The sequence below is a fragment of the Liolophura sinensis genome, chromosome 1, assembly GCF_032854445.1.
Source record: "Liolophura sinensis isolate JHLJ2023 chromosome 1, CUHK_Ljap_v2, whole genome shotgun sequence".
Taxonomy (NCBI): Eukaryota; Metazoa; Mollusca; class Polyplacophora; order Chitonida; family Chitonidae; genus Liolophura; species Liolophura sinensis.
Window position 1 is genome coordinate 12,488,065 of NC_088295.1, and position 24,340 is coordinate 12,512,404.

General features: G+C 40.3%; 1 protein-coding gene and 1 long non-coding RNA gene across 2 annotated transcripts in view; both read right to left on the reverse strand.

Moving 5' to 3' along the window:
- Positions 1–5,499: 5,499 nt before the first annotated feature.
- Positions 5,500–6,330, reverse strand: LOC135481895 (uncharacterized). The gene is made up of 3 exons (XR_010446191.1): positions 6,276–6,330; positions 5,916–6,092; positions 5,500–5,704 (listed from the first exon to the last, which is right to left on the reverse strand). It is a non-coding gene; the product is annotated as an uncharacterized LOC135481895 (long non-coding RNA).
- Positions 6,331–6,473: 143 nt separating this feature from the next.
- The window catches only part of LOC135463830 (uncharacterized), a 40,876-nt gene continuing 23,009 nt past the window's right edge, over positions 6,474–24,340 (reverse strand). The window contains exons 21-33 of the mRNA XM_064741315.1: positions 23,729–23,894; positions 22,916–23,161; positions 22,066–22,364; positions 21,243–21,374; positions 20,679–20,774; positions 19,940–20,149; positions 18,359–18,623; positions 17,096–17,180; positions 14,174–14,270; positions 12,808–12,966; positions 11,675–11,830; positions 11,008–11,169; positions 6,474–7,621 (exon numbers count right to left, since the gene is read on the reverse strand). Coding sequence (XP_064597385.1) covers positions 7,395–7,621; positions 11,008–11,169; positions 11,675–11,830; positions 12,808–12,966; positions 14,174–14,270; positions 17,096–17,180; positions 18,359–18,623; positions 19,940–20,149; positions 20,679–20,774; positions 21,243–21,374; positions 22,066–22,364; positions 22,916–23,161; positions 23,729–23,894 — 2,300 coding nt within the window. The 3' untranslated portion in view covers positions 6,474–7,394. The remainder of the gene's footprint in view (positions 7,622–11,007; positions 11,170–11,674; positions 11,831–12,807; positions 12,967–14,173; positions 14,271–17,095; positions 17,181–18,358; positions 18,624–19,939; positions 20,150–20,678; positions 20,775–21,242; positions 21,375–22,065; positions 22,365–22,915; positions 23,162–23,728; positions 23,895–24,340) is intronic.

Below are 24,340 nucleotides of genomic sequence, written 5' to 3' on the forward strand. Positions count from 1 at the left end.
GGGATGAAGGTATTCCATTTCTTATGTTTGCTGTTCGAGAGTCAGTACAAGAATCATTGGGTTTCAGTCCATTTGATTTAGTATTTGGACATACTGTTAGAGGACCTTTGTTAATTTACAAGGAACAGTTTTTCAATGATGACACAAGTAATGTAAATCTTTTGGATTATGTATCTGATTTTCGTGCTAAGCTTGTCAGAGCATGTGAATTGGCTAAAGCCAATCTTGAATGTACTCAGAAGAATATGAAACGTAGATATGATGAGAAATCTGTTGTTCGGTCATTTCAACCTGGTCAGAAAGTTTTAGTATTGTTACCTGTACCTGGTAAATGTTTTGATGTCAGATATTTTGGTCCATATGTTGTTGACAAAAAGCTGAGTGAGCTTAACTATGTTGTTAAAACACCTGATCGGCGCAAATCAAGTCAGTTATGTCATATTAACATACTGAAACCCTATGTAAACAGAAGTGACACTGACAACACTGCTGTACATTCTGTTAATGTTGTTGCTGCTGACATTGACCAGAGTTGCTGTAATACAGATGATATTGGCGAACAGTTGGTTGATTCTAAGCTCAATACTTCAAAGCTTCAGAATTCAGATGTCTTAAAACAACTTGATTCTAAACTGCAACATCTGGAACCCATTCAGCAACAGCAACTGTCTGAACTTGTTTTTGAGTTTTCACATTGTTTCCGGATGTACCATCAAGAACTGATGTCATCTTTCACGATGTTGATGTTGGTGATGCCTCACCTATTAAACAGCACCCTTACAGGTTAAACCCAGTGAAGGCTAAGTACCTCTCTAATGAGATTAAGTACCTATTAGACAATGACTTTATTGAGCCTAGTCACAGTAACTGGAGTTCACCATGTATTTTGGTACCCAAGCCTGATGGTACATATAGAATGTGTACGGATTACAGGAAAGTCAACGCTGTCACTAAATCAGACAATTATCCAATACCTCGTATTGATGACTGTATTGACGCTGTTGGTCAGGCGAAACATGTATCAAAGTTCGATCTGTTAAAAGGGTTTTGGCAGGTTCCTCTTTCTCCTAGGGCTCGTGAAGTTTCAGCGTTTGCTACGGCCGATGGACTCTTTCAGTACAAGGTAATGCCATTTGGAATGAAGAATAGCCCAGCTACGTATCAACGCCTGATGAATGAGGTCACTTCCAGTTTGAACGGGTGTCGTGTCTACATAGATGACGTCATTATCTTCGCCGACACTTGGGAACGGCACATTTCCAGAATACGCCAGTTGTTTAAGAGACTTATTCAGGCTAAACTTACCGTCAATCTTGTAAAAAGTGAATTTTGTTGTGCCACTGTCACATATTTGGGTCATGTTGTCGGCCAAGGTCAAGTTAAGCCTATTGACTCCAAAGTCAGTGCTATTTCTACACTTCCTGTACCCTGTAACAAGAGGCAGCTTAAGCGCTTTTTGGGTATGGCTGGATATTACAGGAAATTCTGTCCAAATTTTTCCACTATTAGTGAGCCATTGACTCATCTGTTGAAAAAGTCCAGCAAGTTTACTTGGTCAGACGAGTGCCAAACTGCATTTGATGAGATAAAAGCCATACTTAAAAGTTCGCCTGTGTTGTCAGCACCTAATTTTGAGAAAACTTTTAAGTTAGCAGTTGATGCAATTGATGTTGCTATAGGTGCAGTTTTGCTTCAGGAGGACAATCTTGGTGTTGATCATCCAGTTTGTTTCTTTTCTCGTAAACTTAACAAGTTTCAGAGAAATTATTCAACTGTTGAAAAAGAATGTTTGTCTGTTATTTTAGCTCTGCAACATTTTGAAGTGTATGTAGCAGCTTCGAGACAACCTGTGATTGTAAATACTAATCACAATCCACTTGTGTTTCTGCAGAAAGTTAAGGGAAAGAATCGATTGTTACGGTGGAGTTTATTGTTGCAGGAATACAATCTTGAAATCAAACATATAAAGGGAAAAGATAATGTTATTGCAGATTGCTTGTCTCGTGTATAAGTTGTGTATAAATGTTTAATTACATGTGGTTGTAACATGTTGTATATATATTGTAAGTATATTGTAAGTAAAAAAAAAAGTTAGGAAAACTTTTTTTTCTTGAAGGGTAGGTGTGTTAAGTGCACGACTGCCGTCGGTTTCTAAATATAGCTTGCCACTGTTTACATATGCTAAGTTCAGGGAGTGCTGTCTGCCTCTACCTTAGAATATTCCAGAATGCGCTCAGTTCGGTGCCTGTTTGTTTACATCAAGTGTTCAGGAATTTTCTTATTCTGGACAATTCCACCAGGCTATACAAGACCTATGAAAGCAGGGGAGAACGGAGAGAACGGAGAAAGGAGAATTATTGAGAGTTTTGGATGCTTTCGCTGTGTATTACTTTAGTAGGCCCTTTGTGCTGAATTTTGGTGTCTCTATAGCCTCTGGCTTTGTTATATCCTATCTCCACCGAGCACTTGTTCAGTCTGAACTTGTATGTTTAATTTGTGCTCTTGTATACACAGTGCTTATTAGTACACAGACCCTGTCTGTGGAATTTTGTGTATATTTCGTCATACACTCAGTTATACTGTGGATTTTCCATCTTGTGAATTTGCCTCTGAGCATTTATGCCTGTGTGGTATATATATTGTGGAATATATGCGTCCGTTTGGACTTGACAGCGTAAGTACCTTAGTATTTGTATAGATACTGCTATCCTTTCTTGTTAAACTTAAGTACTTTAGTATTTGTATAAGTCTTATTATCTGTTCTTGTTAAGCTAATAAATTGTTGTAAAATAAAATCTGCTGGTTTTGGTTACTTTTTTGTGCGGCTAAACTGTCGTGTATTTCGAACAAGCCATTTCTTTATAATACAGGCAGTTTGGTCGTAACAGTACTAATCTGGTTGTATCTCATGGCGAGAACAGCGGTCTGATTATACCTTCTGGTGAGAGCAGGTCCTCTAATGTGGCTATATGTCAAGATGAGGACAACGGTACCTTCTGGTAAAAGTAGAATTCTGGTAGTATCTCAAAGCGAGAACAGGGGTCTGATTATCTATTTTGGTGAGAGTAAATAGCTGTATATCCCATGGTGAGAATGGCAATCTGAAAACAGTGGTATGATGATACCTTCTGGTGAGAGTTGAAATCTGGCTGTATCTCATAGCGAGGACAGGAGTTTGATTATACTTTCTGGTGAGAGCAGGCCCTCTAACCTGGCTATATGTCACGGTGAGAACAGCGGTACCTTCTGGTGAAAGTTGAATTCTGGTTGTATCTCATAGCGAGAACAGTGGACTGATTATACGTTCTGGTGAGAGTAGAAATCTGACTATCTCATGACGAGGACAGCTGTCTGATTATACCTTTTAGTGAGAGTGGAAATGTGGATGTATCTCATGGCGATTATAGCGATCTGATTATACCTTCTGTGAGAGTACCAATCTGGTTGTATCTTATAGTGAGGACAGTGGTCTGATTATACCTTCTGGTGAGAGTAGAAATGTGGATGTATTGGCGATAAAAGCGATCTGATTATACCTTCTGTGAGAGTAGAAATGTGGATGTATTGGCGATAATAGCGATCTGATTATACCTTCTGTGAGAGTAGAAATCTGGTTGTAACTCATGGCGAGAACAGTGGTCTGGGTTTGCATTTTGATCACAGTAGGAATCTGGTTGAATCTCATATTGAAAACAGTGGACTGATACCTTCTGGTGAAAGCACCAATCTGGCTCTGTTTCATGGTGAGAACAGTGCTCTGATTATACCTTCTGGTGAGAGCACCAATCTGGCTCTATTTCATGGTGAGAACAGTGCTCTGATTATACCTTCTGTTGAACTATATCTGGCTATATCTCATGGCGAGAATAGCGATACGAAGTCGTTAATTTTCTGGTGAGAGTAGAAATCTGGCAGTATCTCATGGCGAGGACAGTGGTCTGATTATACCTTCTGGTGAGAGCACCAATCTGGCTCTATTTCATGGTGAGAACAGTGCTCTGATTATACCTTCTGGTGAGAGCACCAATCTGGCTCTATTTCATGGTGAGAACATTGCTCTGATTATACCTTCTGTTGAACTATATCTGGCTATATCTCATGGCGAGAATAGCGATATGAAGTCGTTAATTTTCTGGTGAGAGTAGAAATCTGGCAGTATCTCATGGCGAGGACAACGGTCTGATTATACCTTCTGGTGAGAGTACCAATCTGGCTGTATCTCATGGGGAGGACAGCGGTCTGATTATACCCTCTCGTGAGAGTACCAATCTGGCTGTATCTCGTGAGGACAGCGGTTTGATTATACCTTCTGGTGAGAGTACCAATCTGGTTGTCAGTCATCGCAGGAATACCTGTCTGAAGTCTGATTATACCTTCTGATGACAGCAGAAATCTCATGATGTGATTAGGTAATTGTGTAAGGCATAACACCAATGAAATTAATATACAAAATTAACAATCCGACATTTATATCCGACAGAGGAAAGGAATGAAGAACAAGAGCTTGATGTGTTTATTGGAGTATACCCAATGTTGCTTGTACATTGCAGTTTGCCCAACTATCCACAAAGAGTTTGGTGATGTCGGCTGTCTCTTGCTTTGATGCATCCACCAGCTTGTACTTCTCATCCTTGGCGTCAATGAATTCAGTCAAGGGTACATCTCGTTTGTTGAAATTCTTCCAGTGGCCAGGAGCATAGATCGTTTCCTTCGCCTTTGCATCCATGTACGCCTTCACTCCCTTGGTTTTCAAGAGTAGGGAGGGTTTTTGAGACGCAGGTCTATTCTCATGAAGACATTTAAAAATTTCTTTTGTAGCAAAATCAACAGCAGATTTTGAGCCATATACGGAGATCTTGCCCCCATCTGGAAATCAAACACCACGTCCATGAAAATATCGAAAAATATGTGTATCGGCATACACCCCAAAAACAAAAACACTCAAAATCAATACATTATAATATATAAAGAATCAACCATACAGATAATGTCCTCAAACAAATTCAGTTGCAAACATTAACTTCTCATCATCTTGAAAATATCCAGTTAAATGCAATGTGGTCAACAACAAGTCTAACTTGGCCTTCATGTACGACGAGTGCATTCAACCTCTACCTTTCCATAAATTAAGCCTGTAGAGATGATTGGTCGTCGACACAAATGAGGAAAAACGTACAGGTCTTCTATATCACTTACCCAGGCGGATGCTCGCTTGACCGGACAAAGATGTGATCAGCCCCTTCAGGACTTTAGGGGGATTCTGCAGGCTGGGGTCACGAATCTCATCCACACAATAAGCATCTTTACATGTCCTCGGATCAGTTTCTTTACCTCTTTAACATGCTTTTTTGTCGTTGTCACAGCAATTCTGACTGAATTCTGGCAAAATTCTGCTTGACAGAACGTAAAGACATGACAGGCTACAACTGTGACAAGCAATATGACTTCGACGAATCGTAAAAATACATACTTTTCTTTTATTTGACTATGGCCATGCATGATTCACCATTCTGAAGCTTAAGTCTTGACTTTTTTCCTTAGCTGGTAGCGATGGGTTTTTCTTGGAAACAAGTGAAACAAACAGGAAAACCAACCTACCCTTAGACTTTGTTGCTGGAGTCACAGAGCTCACTGAACAATCATCTATGAAGGCTTCTTTGAATAATTCAAACAGTTCCTTGTCATATACCATCAAATATATCTCCTAGATAACACCACAAACAGACACTATTTGGTAAAGAATGTAACAGGAAAACTAATGCATATATATGGCACTATAAAAACTTGAATACGAAATTATATCTACTGTGAATATATAATGACCTTGGATGAGACAGAGAAATGTTCCATTAACGACATTACTTTGAAAAATTTCAAATGTGAAACATAAGTTATACCAGAAGCTTGCTGCATACCTTTAATTTTAAATTTTGGGTATTCTGACTGAAGTGGCAAAGGGATGACTTAAAAGCTTGGATGAGGATGTCCGTTGGGTAGCCAAGTCCACCAGCGCCGACCGAAGGCAAACCAATAGATCGACTGTGGTGCTTGTTGGCCTCCGTTAAACACTTAGACAAAATGTCCATCACAGCCTGAGAACAATAAAGAAAAAAGTCAAACATTAAGCTGGTTAATATAGTAAATGTATGCTCCATCCTTTTAACAACGTTGGTATTCTACCTCAGGATTAAAGCTGATATATTGTGAAGGAACCCTGTCAATCGGTGATCCCGATGTTACTTTTCAAGATTTCCGCAAAAAAGTAATGCACCTACCTTTGCGCCGTATCTGGGATTCCAGCGGGCGCATACGGCACGGTAAACATTTTCACATTGCAAATCCCCACGTGTCCGGGTTATCAAGACTTCCCCAAAATCAGCTGGGGTGAGATTTCTAGACAGTGCTAGGAACCAAAATCATGTTAACGCAAATTCACTTTCGTGCCTGTCTGATATGATAACAGATGTACAGTAAGTGAAAACATGTTCATGTATGTGGTAACTATATATAGTAGTGACATGTACATGTCCAGTGATACTGGATGCCCACCTTTTGGGGTTTTTGCATAATTTTCTTTCAACTAAAAGAAAACAAGTACAAGTAATGGTACCATAAGGTTACAGTAGTACTTTGGCTTTCAAGTCAATCATCGGCAAAATTATAACATAATAATAATGTTATATGTACAAGTAAATAAAACAATTTTATGCTGACCCAAAGCAGAGTACATGTATTTAATTTGTATGGAACTTACCTTTTGTTGTAGTAGAGCCTGCATATCTACGTGTTGATGCAATGGTCACTGGTACACTGCTTCCTGTTCAACCGTTTTCCGCGCAGTTGACCGCATCACGGCACGCGCGAGAAAAGGTGCACTTGGTCATGCATGTGAGGAGGATCTAGATGATCTTACCGTTTAGTTGAACTTAGCTGAATAATATTTATGTTTATTTCTTTTTCTAACCCCCTATATTGTTTATGTGAAAGGGAAATTTTCAGAATGATAAATTTAAGTTCCATTTAAATCACTTGTTTTCATTAAAGAGGGGTATTTGAAATAAAACATATTACTTGTGATCCGAAATAATGAATCAGTACTCACAGCACTCCCTTGACCCTCAAGCATCGAAGCCTGGCCATGACCTTGACCAGCAAAGACTATTTGTACCACCCAACTCCCTAATTTCTTAATGCTGGAATGCTTTGAAAAAAGAAAGCATCTTCGCTGTCACCACACGTCAGGGTGAAATCGTGCCAGAGTGTAGATGAAAATAATCAGACTATGACACAAGCGAAGACGTTAAAGTTCTGTGAGTGATGAAAACTGTAGTCATCATGAAAGCAATCTTAAAGTGAACATGCTCAGGTTACCGCGAACCCGGGACCAAAGTGCCCTAGTGATTGACAATGGAAATACAACCGAAGTGTTGACAAAATCTGTAGCAGAAGCAACACCTATACTCACTTTCACAGTCGGACAGGCTTAAGGAGCCTGCTGAGCGAGTGCTGTTATTTCCAGGGCATGGCAGACAAATATCTTGGTAAGGCATAGGCTGGTATGTTCCTTGTGGGCAAATCACACAGTCACTGCCATTGGCACGGTAACCAGCTGCACAGTTCACTGGAGAACAAACAAAAAACATACAACTCTGTCCATGATGCTTAAACTCAGCACTAACTCTGCTATAGAAATCAACAATGATCATGCATTTACTACTTCCCTGGCAAACGAAATTTTCATCTTTCTCTCAAATCTATAATCTCTACTGATTACTGGAATGTGAAGAAATTAATACATACGCAATACAACATTTCTATTTGAATTTTGATGGAATTTGATTTGTTATCATTTGTATTATTTATACCTCACTTACAATGAAGTACCTCATCACAACACAGTACATATTCACAGGAATGCCCAAAGTGCAGTAGTTGATCCTCAATGCTGTACATACCCACAGGGCAGTACCTCACCCAGAGCAGAACCTCACCCAGCACAATACATACCTACAGTGCAGTACCTCATCCAGCACAGTACATACCCACAGTGCAATACCTCATCTGGTACAGTACATACCCACAGTGCAGTACCTCACCCAGTACAGTACATACCCAAAGTGCAGTACCTCATCCCGTACAGTACATACACACAGTGCAGTAGCTCGCCCAGCCCAATACATACCCACAGTGCAGTACCTCACCCAGTACAGTACATACCCACAGTGCAGTACCTCACCCAGTACAGTACATACCCACAGTGCAGTACCTCACCCAGCACAATACATACCCAGGGTGCATTACCTCACACAGTACAGCACATACCCACAGTGCAGTACCTTGTCACAATGCAGTACATATTCAAAGGAATACCCACAGTGCAGTAGCTGACCCACAGTGGCGTACATACTGACATACATACCCACAATGCTGAACATCTCTCAATACTGCTCATCTGGTGCAGTACATACCCACAGTGCAGTACCTCACCCAGTACAGTACATACCCAAAGTGCAGTACCTCAACTGGTACAGTACATACCCACAGTGCAGTACCTCACCCAGCACAATACATACCCACAGTGCAGTACCTCACCCAGTACAGTACATACCCAAAGTGCAGTACCTCACCCAGTACAGTACATACCCACAGTGCAGTACCTCATCACAATGCAGTACATATTCACAGGAATACCCACTGTGTTATACATACCCACAGTGCAGTACATACTAACATACATACCGACAGGGCAGTACCTCACCCAGCACAATACATACCCACAGTGCAGTAAATCACCCAGCCCAATATATACCCACAGTGCAGTACCTCACCCAGTACAGTACATACCCACAATGCAGTACCTCATCTGGTATAGTACACACCCACAGTGCAGTACTTCACCCAGTACAGTACATACCCAAAGTGCAGTACCTCATCACAATGCAGTACATATTCACAGGAATACCCACTGTGTTATACATACCCACAGTGCAGTACCTCACCCAGTACAGTACATACTCACATTGCAGTACCTCACACAGTACAGTGCATACCCACAGTGCAGTACCTTGTCACAATGCAGTACATATTCACATGAATACCCACAGTGCAGTAGTTGTCCCGCAGGTTTGTACATACCCACAGTGCAGTACATACCCAAAGTGCAATACTTCACCCAGAGCAGTACCTCACCCAGCACAATACATACCTACAGTGCAGTACCTCATCCAGCACAGTACATACCCACAGTGTAGTACTTCACTCAGCACAATACATACCCACAATGCAGTACATCAGCCAGTACAGTACATACCTACAGTGAAATGCAGTACATCACCCAGTACAGCACATACCCACAGTGCAGTACCTCACCCAGTACATATCCACAGTGCAATACTTCATCCAGTACATACCCACAGTGCAGTACATATCCACAGTGCAGTACCTCATCCAGTGAATTACATACCCACAGTGCAGTACCTCACCCAGTACAATGCATACCCACAGTGCAGTACCTCTTCCAGTACAGTACATACCCACAGTGTGGTACATCACCCAGTGCACCACATACCCACAGTGCAGTACCTCACCATGCTGTACATACCCACAGTGCTGTACATACCCACAGTGCAGTACCTCACACAGTGCTGTACATACCCGCAGTGCAGTACATCACCCACAGTGTTGCACACCCACAGTACACCACATACTACTGTTCGCATGCCTGAGAGCCCCAAAAATTCAAGGACTTTTCAAGTTCTTTCAAGTACTTAAAATCCAAATTCAAGTACCTCAAACGACAGTAACAATCTCACCTTTTGCATATAAACTGTGACAACAGGCGCAGCTTGAATACTTTTTTAGGTCATTTTGTAAGCGTGGTACAACCATGCCGTGGCGTTCGACTGGTACCCAGCCTTGTGTTGGTGCCATAACCTTCAGTCACTGCAGACATCACTGATAATCAGACAACCCATCATTGATTCTTATAAATTTTCCACTGTCCATCAGAATAAAAAGCACAGCTTAATATATTTCCGCACAACGCAGCACGACTGTCCAGGGCGCACTTGCCCATACTGGAGACATCTATACTTCAGAAACACAATTGGCAGTATGCCCGATTGACACTGCTGGCGTGGCGCACTAGCCAGTCCTTAAAATCTGGGAACTGCAGCCATTCGTCGCTAAAATGACAGTTGCCTGGCATCTCTAATGCCTTTTTTCACTCACCAAATCACTCTCAATGACTACAGCCTAAGTTCTTACCACCATACCAAAAAATGGCGATCTTAGCACCCTCTAAAACGATCATCGCGTAAATACCACTGGCGGTCGCTTTGGGTGCATGCCCGTTACCAGTTGATTCACAGATTTTTACCACCGAATAACTTTCTTCATGTCACACAAACAAAATCAAGTACTTTCAAGGACCTCCACATAAAAATGGTCAAATTCAAGCACTTTCCAGTCCTTGAATTACCAAAATAAAATAAGTAGTTTCAAGGTTTTCAAGGACCCATGCGAACCTTGACATACCCACAGGGCAGGACTTCACCCGGTAGAGTACACACCCACGTTGGAGTACATCACTCATAGTGCAGTACACACCCACGCACATACCCACAGTGTAGTACATACCCACAGTCTAGTACATGACCCACAGTCTAGTACATGACCCACAGTGCAATACATACCCTCATTGTAGTACACCACCCACAGTGCATAACACACCAACGCACGTACCCACATCGTAATATTTATTTATTTGATTGGTGTTTTACGCCGTAGTCAAGAGTATTTCATTTATACAATAGCGTCAAGCATGATGGTGGGAGGAAACTGGGCAGAGCCCAGCAGAAACCCACAACCATCAGCAGGTTGCTGACAGGCCATCCCACGTACCATCGGAAAGGAAGCCAGCCACCTGGTGTAGTAAATTACCGACAGTACAGTACACACCCACGCACATACCCACAGTGTAGTACATACCCACGGTGCAGTACATACCCACAGTGCAGTTCTCCAGTGCTGCTGACTGTTTGGTAGGTGTCACCCACCCTACTGGGCAGCTCACACAGTTAGAATCGGCATCCTGAGGGCGGTAGAACCCAATGTCACACGGCTTGCAGTCACCTGTTTGTACCAGTTCAAACCCAGCATCGCACTTATCTACAACAATGAAATAGTGAGCTGAGTAAAGTATCAACTGATTGTCAACTTACAAGTTTATCAAACTAAGTAACACATGTTTAATTACATGTATGTAATTAATGATGCTACATTTGTCATACATATCGTTCTATGCATGCTTTCTTTGTTGCCGAGGAAAATACACCAGGTGCGATTTGTGACTGCTTCATAAAACAGACACCAGTAGACTACAGATGACAGGACAGGTTTTCACAGAAATTACTCTTTCGACAATGATGACAGAATTTCGCAACGACTGCAAAAGCTATACTGCTTAACTTGTACATAACTGCTTTAATTTACAACACCTACATGAACATGGGAACAATCCTCAATACCTTTAAATTCATCTATTTATTTGATTGATGCTTTACATCATACTCAAGAATATTTCACTTGTACAATGGCAGTCAGTATTGTGGTGAGAGAAAACTGAGCAGAGCCCGGCGGAAACTTTAACTCATTTTAATAATAGATAACTCACTAAAGCAATCTTCTTGAGCATCAGAGCCCTCTGTTAAGGTGGTTTGTGCCACCCCACAGGGCAGGCAGACAAACTGGCCAGGGGTGGGCTGGTAAAACCCTACCTCACAGGGCACACAGCCACTGTCCTTGTAGTAATGACCTACACCACAAGATTCTGGAACAAGATAAACATACCTTCTTTAAACTAGTAATGTTACTAAAGTTTTTATTTCAAACCTAATATTTTAATATATTTTAATATTTAAAGAGGGTAACTTTCAAATTCATTGATATTCTCTTCTACACATTAGTGGAATAAGAATCAATAGTTTGCATAATTGCAATTATAATCACAGTCACTGACAGCACATCTGCATTAATATCAGACAAGATAATAATGAACAGATGAGATAATCAAAACCATATGTTAAACCATTTCTTTTTGATAATAAGAATGTAATGACTGTAATATTCGTCAGTAATATTTGTCAGTAATATTTCAGCCACATTGTGGTGACTAGCTGAAGTACTGTATTAAATAGCAGAAAAAGGTTTTCCTTGATTTGTGTACAAATCCAGGGGAATGTTCATACCTACTGAGATCCATGCCCAGAATACTGTCTGATTGTGCGTTCAAGAAAATGAAAACTCTCAGATTATGTCTAATATTTTTTAAATTTTTAAGGTTTCTGTTATTCAGGCACTACTTTTGAAATACAACCTTTAATTATTTACCTTAATTAACACTGATTCCAATGTGCAAAATGCTAAGTTGTGAATACTGTAATTTATGGTAATTAATATATACAAAGGGCATCAACAATTGAGCCCCTTACATTATGTACTTTACACGTACTGGTATGTATGTAAAACCGGATCTCAATACACACAGTTCTTCACAAGATACAACCTTAACAATTCCCGTAACACTGCCTTAGCAGTTAATGGACACCGCCCCTTGCAGTATGCAGACTGTTGGCAGACCTGGAGAGGAGGCCAGGATGAGATGGACTTCAACTCACAGTGATGGCATTGGTAAAAGGCTCTCGGGTCATTGTAATAATATATTATAAAAGTCATTTTTAGGATAGGATGTCTCATAATTAACATGTACATGCGGGAAGGTCGGTGAATTGAAGTATTATCTCTGACCTTTACAATCTGCTTGTGATGGGGAGCCTGGGGTCATGGTTGTAAACCCAGTCCCACAGCTCACGCAAGCTGCTTGTTCATCATCCTTATATTCACCGACAGGACACGCCTCACATAACTGAGTCAGCGCACTGTGCTCGTAGCCCCGCCCACATAAAACTGAAAGACAAGGGATGACAAAGAAGACTGAAAATGGATACAAAACCCATAATACATATTATTATAAAGCTATAAAAGTGGTCCAATGAAATCAGTCGGATCATATCACATGACCGCCCTGTACTTGGAGTGATACTGGATCCCAGAGAGCCATATTTTTCTTACACTGTATAATAGCAAAGGCAGGTTACTTCATACACTAAAAGTATTGGGCAAGGGTCGCAGCTGTGTTTATCATTTGCTCTCCGCATTTCTGTAATCATTGACCAGGAAATGTGGACGGGGGAATACATTTCATTATTTGCTAATTTCCAAATTCTGCAAAATACGAAAGTGAAGATCAAAAGCCACTAAGGAATATACAAGCGTTGGATACAGAGTGCATTACCAACCGAGAACAGGAAGATCGAAAGACCTTCCTATAGACGGGCTGAATCTGTATGCATATCTTCAAGCGTTCTTTTTGTGAGAGGTTTAAGTTCTCAGACACAATCAACTATATAATAAATATGTTATTGTGAAACGCTTTGTACATTATGAAGTGATATTGTACTTGTCCATGATGTGATGGATATCCACATTGGACGTACGCGTCTAATCCAATACAGATTTTCAACACAACATGGACTACATGTACAATACCATTTCATAATGTACAAAACACTTCACAATAACCTGATATTATTGCACCTCATAGAATGGTTCTTGGTTTCCATTGGTCATTACGTCACACAACATTCACAAGGCAATTGCCAACGATCTCATGCTAATATCCACTCACATTCACAAGGCAATAGCCAAAGATCTCACGCTAATATCCAATGACCACATGAATTTAGCCTATTGCAGTAATCTGCCTTTGTGTACTCTCTGAAGAGACAAGAAAAAGACTCGCTTCGCTATCGACATGCAAATTCAGCAATTTAAATTACCAAATAAGAATTTATTTTTGGTAATAATAGAGCATATGGTGCATGTTCTGGGAAGGGATATTATGAATTATCTGCTTTCGACACTGCATAAACATCACGTCTCTCAAGCTTACAATTCGTGATATCCCATCCAGTCTGGAAATTTTACCTTGAATCTGCAATATTTTTTACAACAGAAACACACCAAAACATGTGTATCGCTATCCATTTTAAACAGTACATATAATATTAATCCAGAGCAAAAACTATACAAACAAAAGCTATGAGCTTCTTACCACAAACCCCATCAACGAGGCCTTCCCCTTGTGGGCACTGAGGGGTAACATCAACATCATAAGTGTCCTCATTCAGATAAATGCCTGACAGAGCGTCCTACATAACATGAGCAGATACTAGGATCACAAGCTGACAAATACATGTACAAGGAAAGATTCAAGGGGAATTTTGTAATACTGTAAATCACGTAGAGTTTAGCCGATGTTTTAAAAAAGTGTATCCCATGATTCCTTGTGCCTAGTTGTGATTCTTGGTAACTGGACACAGCTGAGGGTCAGTGGGGTCTGCGCAGTATGTTCACAGGATTGTACATACCTGTGACAAGACCAATAAACACACTCACAAAACATACAGCTGTTGTACAAAATGCTGCAGAGGGCAATGAAATGTTAGCAAAAGTATCATCTCTACACATTATCACCGAGCCACTATCCATAAATCGCTGTTTGGAGAGCTAGCCGGGAAGTGGCTCAATGATCACAAAAGTAAGTCCAGAAGACAGTGTTGTAATGTAACAACAACTATGTACAATTTGATAGTAGTAGGAACACCCAATACAACCGATTAAATGACAACCAAAACACACTCTGGATTTACCGTGTAGGAGTACACAAACTTACTAATGTGACAGTAACTTCCTATCTGCCATACCAAGTTGAGGTAAGGCCTTTTATACTAAATCAAACTGCTAATTTGAACCTGTTATCTCACTCACTTGACAAGTACCTGACACGCTCTGGCTTGCTAGACAGGCAGGTGAAAAGGAGTTATGAGATTAGTTATCAAAATGTCTGCTGACGCAAACTGTGGGATTATTGAAGAATAGGTCTACTAGTCCAAGCCAAGCCAGGTGGATGGCCTGGCTCATCGGCAGATTCATCAACACCTTTCAGGGGCTGGCACCCAATTACCAGATTATTGCAAGGGACATAGTAAATACAGCGTTGACATTAATTCCACCTTGGTGACAATATCTTCAACCAGAATGCAAGTTTCATGTATAGTTTGCGAGACTATGTCTTGCCCAATAGAACTATAACCTATTGAGTATTCAGATATAAATGGCTGAGTTGTATTGATGTCATGGCTAATCCCAGCCTTTCGCACAGCTCTGGGCACAGTGCTTGACGTTTCAACATATATCCAGTTTAAGGAACCTGTCAATCACAGCAGCCACCCAATCTGACTGCCTGATGTTTTGTCAACTGTTTACATGTGTTGCATAAACAACTGAAATACGTGACTATTTGGCTTTACTGAAATGGTTTAGTAGCAAAGTCCATAGTGGTCTCACAAAACTTCCGGTGTATGCATATGACAGGGCATGGGGCTCGATGTAAATTAATGGACCTCCGTCTGCTAGTCTAGATTCGGTTGGAAACTTTACAATTGTGACTATCTCAAGGGAAGAGTCAGTGAAAATAAATGCATCTAATTGGTCAGTGTTGAAATCGGTAAGCTGTCAGTTAACTGTAGACATTTATGTGCACTTGACTCAGTCCAGTGCATGGCAATCAGCTGACACAACAATGTGAGAATGAGGTTACAACATGTGGTATATCTAGTTTCAGAAACTTTGCCAAATTCAGTTTTATGTGTTGAACTGAAGGTACGCAATTTGATAAGGCGGGAAAATAGAATTGGTCTGAAATGGGAGGAGAGTTCCATTGTAACGAAATAATGTGTGTGAGACACGGCAAACTCGACTGTTATTTTACGAGAGTTTGATTACTGATACTTACCAATCAGACCTATATTGCTGAAATATGCCGATTTGTTAAATTTATTTATGAGGTTGTGAATGGACAAAACCGTTCCCGGGATAATACTTTCAATGGGCGATCCAAACATAACCTGAACAATTAAGCATTCACCCATTTAATTGAGGCCAACAAGTGTAACCTGCAAATTTAGCCTGTCAATCTGACAAGTAATACGTCTAGTAGCCTGTTTAGTCTTGCTATTTTTGGAATATACAGATTTTTGCAATAGTTGCTTAATACTTTACTCTATACCTCAATGTCAAGTACCGTAGCTGACCCCAGTGCAGTGTGGATTAGCAACCTAAGCTTTCATGAAGTTTTAAAGTGTGTGGGGGGGGGGGGGGGGGGGGGGAGGAGTTGGACCAATATCTCAAATGTCATGCTGCACTAACTCAAACTGTGTGGAAGTAACCACCGAGGGAAAGTTTAGATCATTTTTCGCAAGTTATTTCACAGGTCAAAAAAAAAATTGTTTTTCTACAAACCGATGGACACAACCTTGAGAACAAATCAATGGCTTGTTATGCTACCAATGTTTCAATGAGGGTCTAGATGGACTTATGTGTGTATAATCAACAGTCCATGCCTGAGAAGTTTAGCCCATGTGGTGAGGGCCAGCAGCCAGGTCATCACTGGGGATTACTGCACAGCTGGGGGCTGATCACTCTCCCTTGCCATCTCCTCCGGCAACTCAAATCAGCTTAACTTTACGGCCAGAAATTTTCGGCTTAACTCTACGTGATTTACAGTAGTTCAACAAGAGTCATATTCTTCAACCTTTTCGCATGTTTGTAAGGCGTTTATTCAAGGGTTTTCTGCAGGCATTACTCTGCACTGACTGATAAAGTTATGTTTTTGTGAAGCCTTGAAACTTGCCAATACAACCAATGTAGTTTTATCTCCAAAATCCAATTAAAAGTGTGCATGAATTCCACTGAAAATTGCTCTTTCATATGCCTAAAGGTTGAGGAGTTAGGTTACTATTCAAAATCTTGGAGACTATTCATCTTTTACACTCTTGTGAATACAATTTCTTCACATCTGTGAAACATTTATGTGACACTTTATAACTTAACCAAAATTGGGAACCTAGGTTCATTATACAACAGGGGACTACACGGATTTGCCATTACTCGGGATATCAGGCACACAACTCACCTTAAAGTCAAAACCATCCTCTGTGATGTCTTCCTGGATAACTGCTCCAGGTGAAATAGCTTCACCATTGTTTACAACAAGTGGTCTGCAGTAGAAGCAAACATTGCATGGTTTGACAAAGGACAACTTTAAGAAAAAGGACGAATGTATGATCTTCTGTGTCTTTGATAGGCATTACTAACACAACTAACATAAAAGTTAGTGACTTACTTCAATTATAACACAGAGATTTGGCTCAGCCCAACACCTGACAGTAGCATAATGAATAACTCTTTAACCTGTGTACAGTTGTACACTGCTAGTACATACAGTCATCAGTGAACATCATACAGAAACAACTTTGTCAGTCACTTACATTGTTTGTCAGACACTTTTGCAGTTTGTCAGTCACTTACGCAGTTTGTCAGTCACTTAGGCCTTTGCCCAACTATCCTTACTACAGTGCATAATCATTATCAGAATAGAAGTTGCTGATTGATAGCTTTATGTGCTATAGTGTGAAAGCAATCAGTCAAGGCCTTAAGTTACTGTCTTTGCAAAGTTTAATAGCCAGGAAACATATTGGTTGCTGGGATCATATTGTCTTACATGCGACTGAAAACCAATCCCAGCTACCTCCTTGTTAAAGAGATGTTTCAGTTTGAATGTAATCATTAAAAGCATTTCCTAATTGTTGTTGAGATATTATTTTTCTGATGGAATGATGGAGGCTCAAATTCCCCCCTACCAATTCCTGTGATGGAATGATGGAGGCTCAAATTCCCCCCTACCAATTCCTGTGATGGAATGATGGAGGCTCAAATTCCCGCCTACCAATTCCTGCACCAAACACATGTAAATAATGTTAACCATTTCCATAATTATCCAGTACATCTAAGCACTGACTGTCTGATATGAGATACCCATACACTTGTATGTACTCCACTACAATCTTGAGGCGTATATTTTTTTGTTCTTCATGTGCAATTAACCTCCCACGAAACTCACATCATGCCCATGGTGTGTGGTATCAATTACACATGTACATGTGCAGATACCACACTTCACTAAAGCAGCTCAATGATGCCTCAAAAGTCCATCTTTGATTCTTCTGTATGAAGGATTATGGCTCAAAGCTTGAATAGCAGTATTTCGGTGACATTTTTTTAAAGCTGAAAAGAAAACTCCCCTCTTCTTAAAAGCCATTCAGCCTTGGCTCAAACAGTTTTAAAAAGGTTTCAAAAATCTGAGTGAGTTTTGTGAAATCGATAACAAGCAACTTACTTGGCATATGGTATTTCTATGTTGAGGAGGAGATCACTAGTTGTGGCTCTCTTCCTGCGCCCTGATGTGATTGAACAGTTGGCAGAAACCTGAACATCAGAGCAATCTGATAACTGGCATAACTCACTGCCATAGGCTTGGTTCAGTGTCTGCAGCCGCCCTAGTATCCTGGATTTGATCACCTCTCTAGCTTTTTCATCACAAACCAAATTAAACGTGTACTTCAGAGTTATCTTAAGCTTCACACCTACAGGTGACTTCACCTCTGTTGAAACAAACAAGAACATGTCAAATCATGACATTTTTCCAACAAAAGAGAAAGGGAGTGCTTGGGGTTTAACGTCGTACTCAACAATTTTTCAGTCATATGACGACGAAAGAGAAAGGGAAGAAAATAAAATACTGGCTCACAAAGACGTAAAATAAAACAAGCATAACCCTGAAATATTGAAGTTAACATTTTGGTATTATATATTTTCGTGTAACTATGCAGAAATATAGAACACCAAAATGTTGACATCAACACTCTGTGTTTCTCTTACGTTACTGAGTGAGTGAGTGAGTGCTTGGGGTTTAACGTCGTACTCAACAATTTTTCAGTCATATGACGACGACTGGCGTTATTGAAGACAAAGGTGATCCGAGGTCAGAGTTTACACAGGTGATCTGAGGTCAGAGTTCACAAAGGTGATCTGGAATCAGAGTTCACAAAGGTGATCTGAGGTCAGAGTTCACAAAGGTGATCTGAGGTTGGAGTTGGCAAAGCTGACCTGAGGTGAGAGTTCACAAAGGTAATCTGAGGTCCAAGATCACGAAGATTACTGAGCTCATGTAGGACTTTCGATTCAGTGATCAGGCTTACACATACTTACTTGGCATGCTGCCCATTTCTTAAGACCAAAACATTAACAACACTCGACTAAAAACAACAAAACTTGGGTGCTAAAATAATGATCTCTTAAAGTGCTAGTACAGTGTCAAGACCTGACAAGGATCGTGACAGTCTGAATTACTTTCTTACATTGTAAACAAATCGCAATGCACTAAAATTGCTGTTGTTAGTTTTGGGGGATAATAAGGAAACAAAACTTTTCTGTGGTTTCCAAGTTTGTCTGGTGTGACGTCACGCAAGACACACTTGTATATCCACAAAAGATGCCTACTTTCAAACACGCATGACCTCATTCCAGCATATAGTGCCTTACTCGACGTCACATCTGCCTGATTTATCGGCACATAAGGAATATTATCACGTCACATCAGCAAAATTTTATGGAAACTGCCGAAGATTTTGTTTTTTGAGGATTCTTCACTTACTGAGGGTAAATAGTGTTCCATAGAGTATCTTTCGTATCACTTTAATATTTTCACCTGCTTTCTCTCGGGACTGAAGCAGGACTTTAATGATACAGGGATGAAAATCCTGAAGCCCTAGGGTAAATGTAGTTATGTTAATGTAGAACTACTTTTATCCTTTCTGGCTTTTCCTCTCCCAAACTGTTAAACTAAATTCTCACTTTCCTAAGAATAAAATCTTCTGGCAAAGAAGCAAGAGCCCGGGTCAGTGTTGTCATCACTTACCTCCACAGGAAGGGAATCTGTATGGTAAATACTTCTGGGGGGTCCTTGTGTCCAGATTTCCTGAGGGTCCACAGGTGTAGAAGTCTGGGGTGGGGCGGGTGAGCGTCAGATTGTTACTAGAGCACATCAGCTCAAAGTTAGTGTAACTTAGGTACATGTTCTTCTCGTAGCTGCCACGGTCTGGGCCTAACGTCATGTTACACACATCATCTGAATGAAAAAGTGATTTGGGTCAAGTCAGATGGGATTGTAGAAGTCGAGACAAGATCATTTGTCACACTACAATGCCCCAATAAAGGACCGCAATATCCTTCCTTTGCATGTTCAGTGTGGTTCAACATATTTAGAGAAACAATAAGGAAGAGATTGTGACTCAATATCAAATTTAACTTCAGACAGTCATCCACCAAATCCACTGAATCTGTTCTCTAGGACTGTTGGCATGATCATAAAAATACCCTTGTGCCAAATTTGGCCGAGGTATATCCAAATTATCAGCTATCAAGTTCAACCAAACGTACATAAAAGAAGTTAGGCATGCTTAATTCCAGAACATTTCTCCAACAAATACATGCAGGTAACTAGAGGTAGGCCTACAGCTCAAACAGATATTGTTTTCATTTGCAAGATTTTGCTATAGAAATGAAATACAAACAGGGCAATTTCCTCAAAAAGCTAACATTTCATGATTAGCTAATTATCAACATATTTTATGCCTGTCATAAAATGGATTTCTTACTTTTGACAAAAACAATAAAAGAACAGATGGCTGTGGAATTCTCATCATTTTTAGCCTCGTAAATAACCAAGTGGCGACCCCATAAGAAACTCTCGCCTAAAACAGAAATGTTACCATAAGTTATAAAAGACTTTAAAATAGAAAACGATCACCATGTCATTAATCAATAGTTCATTACCGTGCCAGTAAAATACAAGATCAGTAACATTTAATAACAGAAAAACTGTTAAAATCACAACTGGATTGACTGACTTTCTTCAGTTTATTATGAAAAATGTATACATAAAATTTATATTAGAACACATAGAAAAGCAATCAAGGATTATTTGGACACCACACAACACTGACATGCCTGGTGTCTGCTCTGATAATAGTGTCTGTACATCCTGGATCAGTATTCATAAAATGTAAAAACATCAAAATAATCACCAACAAAAGTATATACATATATATTCATTTTCAATTCACTAATCATAGAAGTAGTTTTCTTCAAAGCTGGTTTTATGTTCAAGAGTTATTTACAATCTAACGCCATCATATATGCCTGGAAAGAGAGGTCCTCACCCGTCCCGGCGCTCGATCTCAGGTGGATATTTTCTGTTGTGGGGGGAGGTTCCCAGTGTACCGTGGTCACTCTGTCCTCTGAGTACAACTCCACATTGGACGGGCACATTGGTGTCTGGGGCATGCTCCTATCTGTTCAGGGAGGTCAGGGAACAGCAATATGAATAAAAAATAGTGATATGCAACCGCACTCCTCAATATTCCTACATGTGTATGACTTAATATAAACAGAGGTTAGAGTTCAGTTTACAGCATACATGTACACAAGTTTATGCCTCAAGTACATCAGAATACATTCCCAAATGCTGACCCCTTTTTGGCAGATCAGAGATGTCTGTGGCTCAGGGTTACAATTTCACACCCAGGGTTTAAATCTCCATATACCCTCTCAACACGCGGATAACAATTTTGTCCCTGCAATAATTATCAAATAGAAAGTCAGTCTCACTTATATGTAAAGCTAAGAAAAATCACCCTAGATATGTCGACTGCAGATTGGGCTGGTAAAATGGCTCCTACTCCCAAGCTGAATCCCACGTCTCTTGGAAATACTCAGTTACATGAACCTGTGCCTGGGAAATATACCTGTTCCTGAATGGCGGAGGTCAAATCTATACCTAGGGTACATAGCAATAAGCCAAAGTCCTTTTGTGCAAGATATATCTTTAAACCCTTGTCTTAGGGCTATTATTATCACTGAATTCCATTTGTGAGGTTAGATCCAACCACTGAACCCTTCCCTAGGGATGTGCTCAGATGGGCCTAGATGAACCAAGAAAGTGCATAAACATTGGGTTATGAATAAATTTCACCACAGTCATACCTGAGTATGTGCGTATTGAGCATGTCAGACCAGTAAAGCCTTCTGGACATATCTCGTCCTTGGGTGTAGCAGAGCTGCCCTGTACCCTGTTCACTCCCGGGAAGAGTGCAAACTCTGCCCAGCGTAACACCACTCCGGCTAGAACTGCAGTGGTGTTCTCGGCTATCAGTGGAATCTCCGTGTCGAAGTCTAATGCCCTGTTGTACAGGTTCACCTGGCTAATGTACCCATTAAACCCTTGTCCATCCACTGGCTTCTCAAGGCAGGGATCATACTCATTCCCCAGGGTAATCCAAATGCTGGAGAACATAATAAATGGTAAATGTGTTGCAGTGTGCCCAGAAATTCAAAACAACCTCATTCATTTATAACTCATACAAAAAAAGAAAATATAAATATCTAAATCCCTTTTTTCCCATGATTTTACACCATGCAAGCACAAACACAAGTACATAGCAGACACATGTAGGACAGGAATTAAACACACAAAATCATGCAAACCACCAAGAAAACTACTACATTTTATACAGTCTTCCAATAGACTTCAGTGGGATGAGGACAAACATGTACCTGTACATACAGTTTCTAGACTAATACTTTGCACCTAAAACCCTGCGATCCTAATCCAGCTGGCTCTGTGGCCAAGTGATCAGCTTGCTAGTGCAGCACAATGAGTTCAAGTCCAGCAATCTGTAGACTGGGTTCCCTTGGATTTCCTACTGCCATAATATTGGCAATCATGATATAAGTGAAATAATCTTGAGTGCGATGTGACACATCAATCAAATAAATGAACAAATAAAATCAAACCTTCTCGCTATGAAACTAAACAAACAGTCAATGTCCTTACGATTCATCCAGTGGACTAACATCCGTGGCAATGGATTTGGTGCCTACAGTTGACCCGTCTGTGGTAAAGCGGACATTGTAGGCACCCTGTCCGTAGTGACTGTCTATGGTCACATGATGCCAGCGTCCATCGTTCACCCTCAGGACGTTTGGATATCTGATGGTGAAGGTACCCACACTGGGGAACGAGAGCGTCAAGCCCTCAGAGCTGACCTGTACTAACTTTCCAGGGCACTTCATCCCTTTCCTAAAGTAAGATAATCATAAAGTTTTACAAATCAGTTATTTCCTTAATTTCACTTCGTGAATTTGTGCAAGAATAAACTCATAGTTCTATCATGAACATTATCAAGCATAATGACCAATATAACTACGTTAACTACTGACTGATATCCTTCAGGAAAACAAAATGTATGTAGAAAAATAGTTTTTGATCAGTACAGTATTTTAGCTCTTAGTTTTGATTAACACTCACATCTTGGTGTCTCCTGAAAAACTAGTAGTTGTGCCAGTACATGAACATGCTAGACGAGAAAACAGCTCTGTACAAAATGTGTAAACTGTAGAGCAAATAATGCCCTCAAGTTCTAAATAGCTGGAAGGATACGTGTACCAAATTTAAAAGCTTTGTTTAAAATAGTTCGTTGAAAAATTCTGTCCACTTGTAATACATACACACGCTCATGCATGTCCATAGAGACAGACAGGTACAGATCTAGATACCCACAATATATGTTGCATTTGCAAGGGGGCATAAAAAGTGCACAGACACCACCACAATAACATCTGATCACACACATGCTGTAACACTTACATGACTTTAAACGCCATGAAAAAAGTTCCTGTGGAATCCGCTTCTTGAAACCTGACCCAAAAGGAGAATGTAAATGATGCCAAATCTAGGGCTATTGGGTAAGGTAGAGATGCTTGGCCGGTCTTGGTTGAGGAGTAGAAATACAGGTCATAATCCACATCAATAGCTGTAAAGGCAAATAGCGAATGCATGAAGACACAAGCTGAAGACACCAGTCAAGCAGTGTAACCCATGGCTCTCCTACCCCTTATGATGTGCACCAAGTAAGGTATTAAGCCTTGTCAAGGTGTGAAATCTAAGATACATGTAAATGTATGATCAGATTTTAGTTGCTATACCAGGCTGACACTCTAACCTCTCATCCACTGCAGTGGTGTTCAACTTGTATGAGATAAATATTCCTCTGCTTCAATGTGAACCATATGTCATAGGTTTCTCCACGCTCTCAATTCTAGAAGTTTATCTTTTGACTATATGAGTGAACTTTGAGTGAATCTGTCACTACTACTTGTCAAATGATAAAAGTAAAGACATTTGGTTTGTTCCTATCATCATGATATACACACATCAGTATCTCTCTGCTATAAAGGCTGCTGAACATTAAACCCCTAC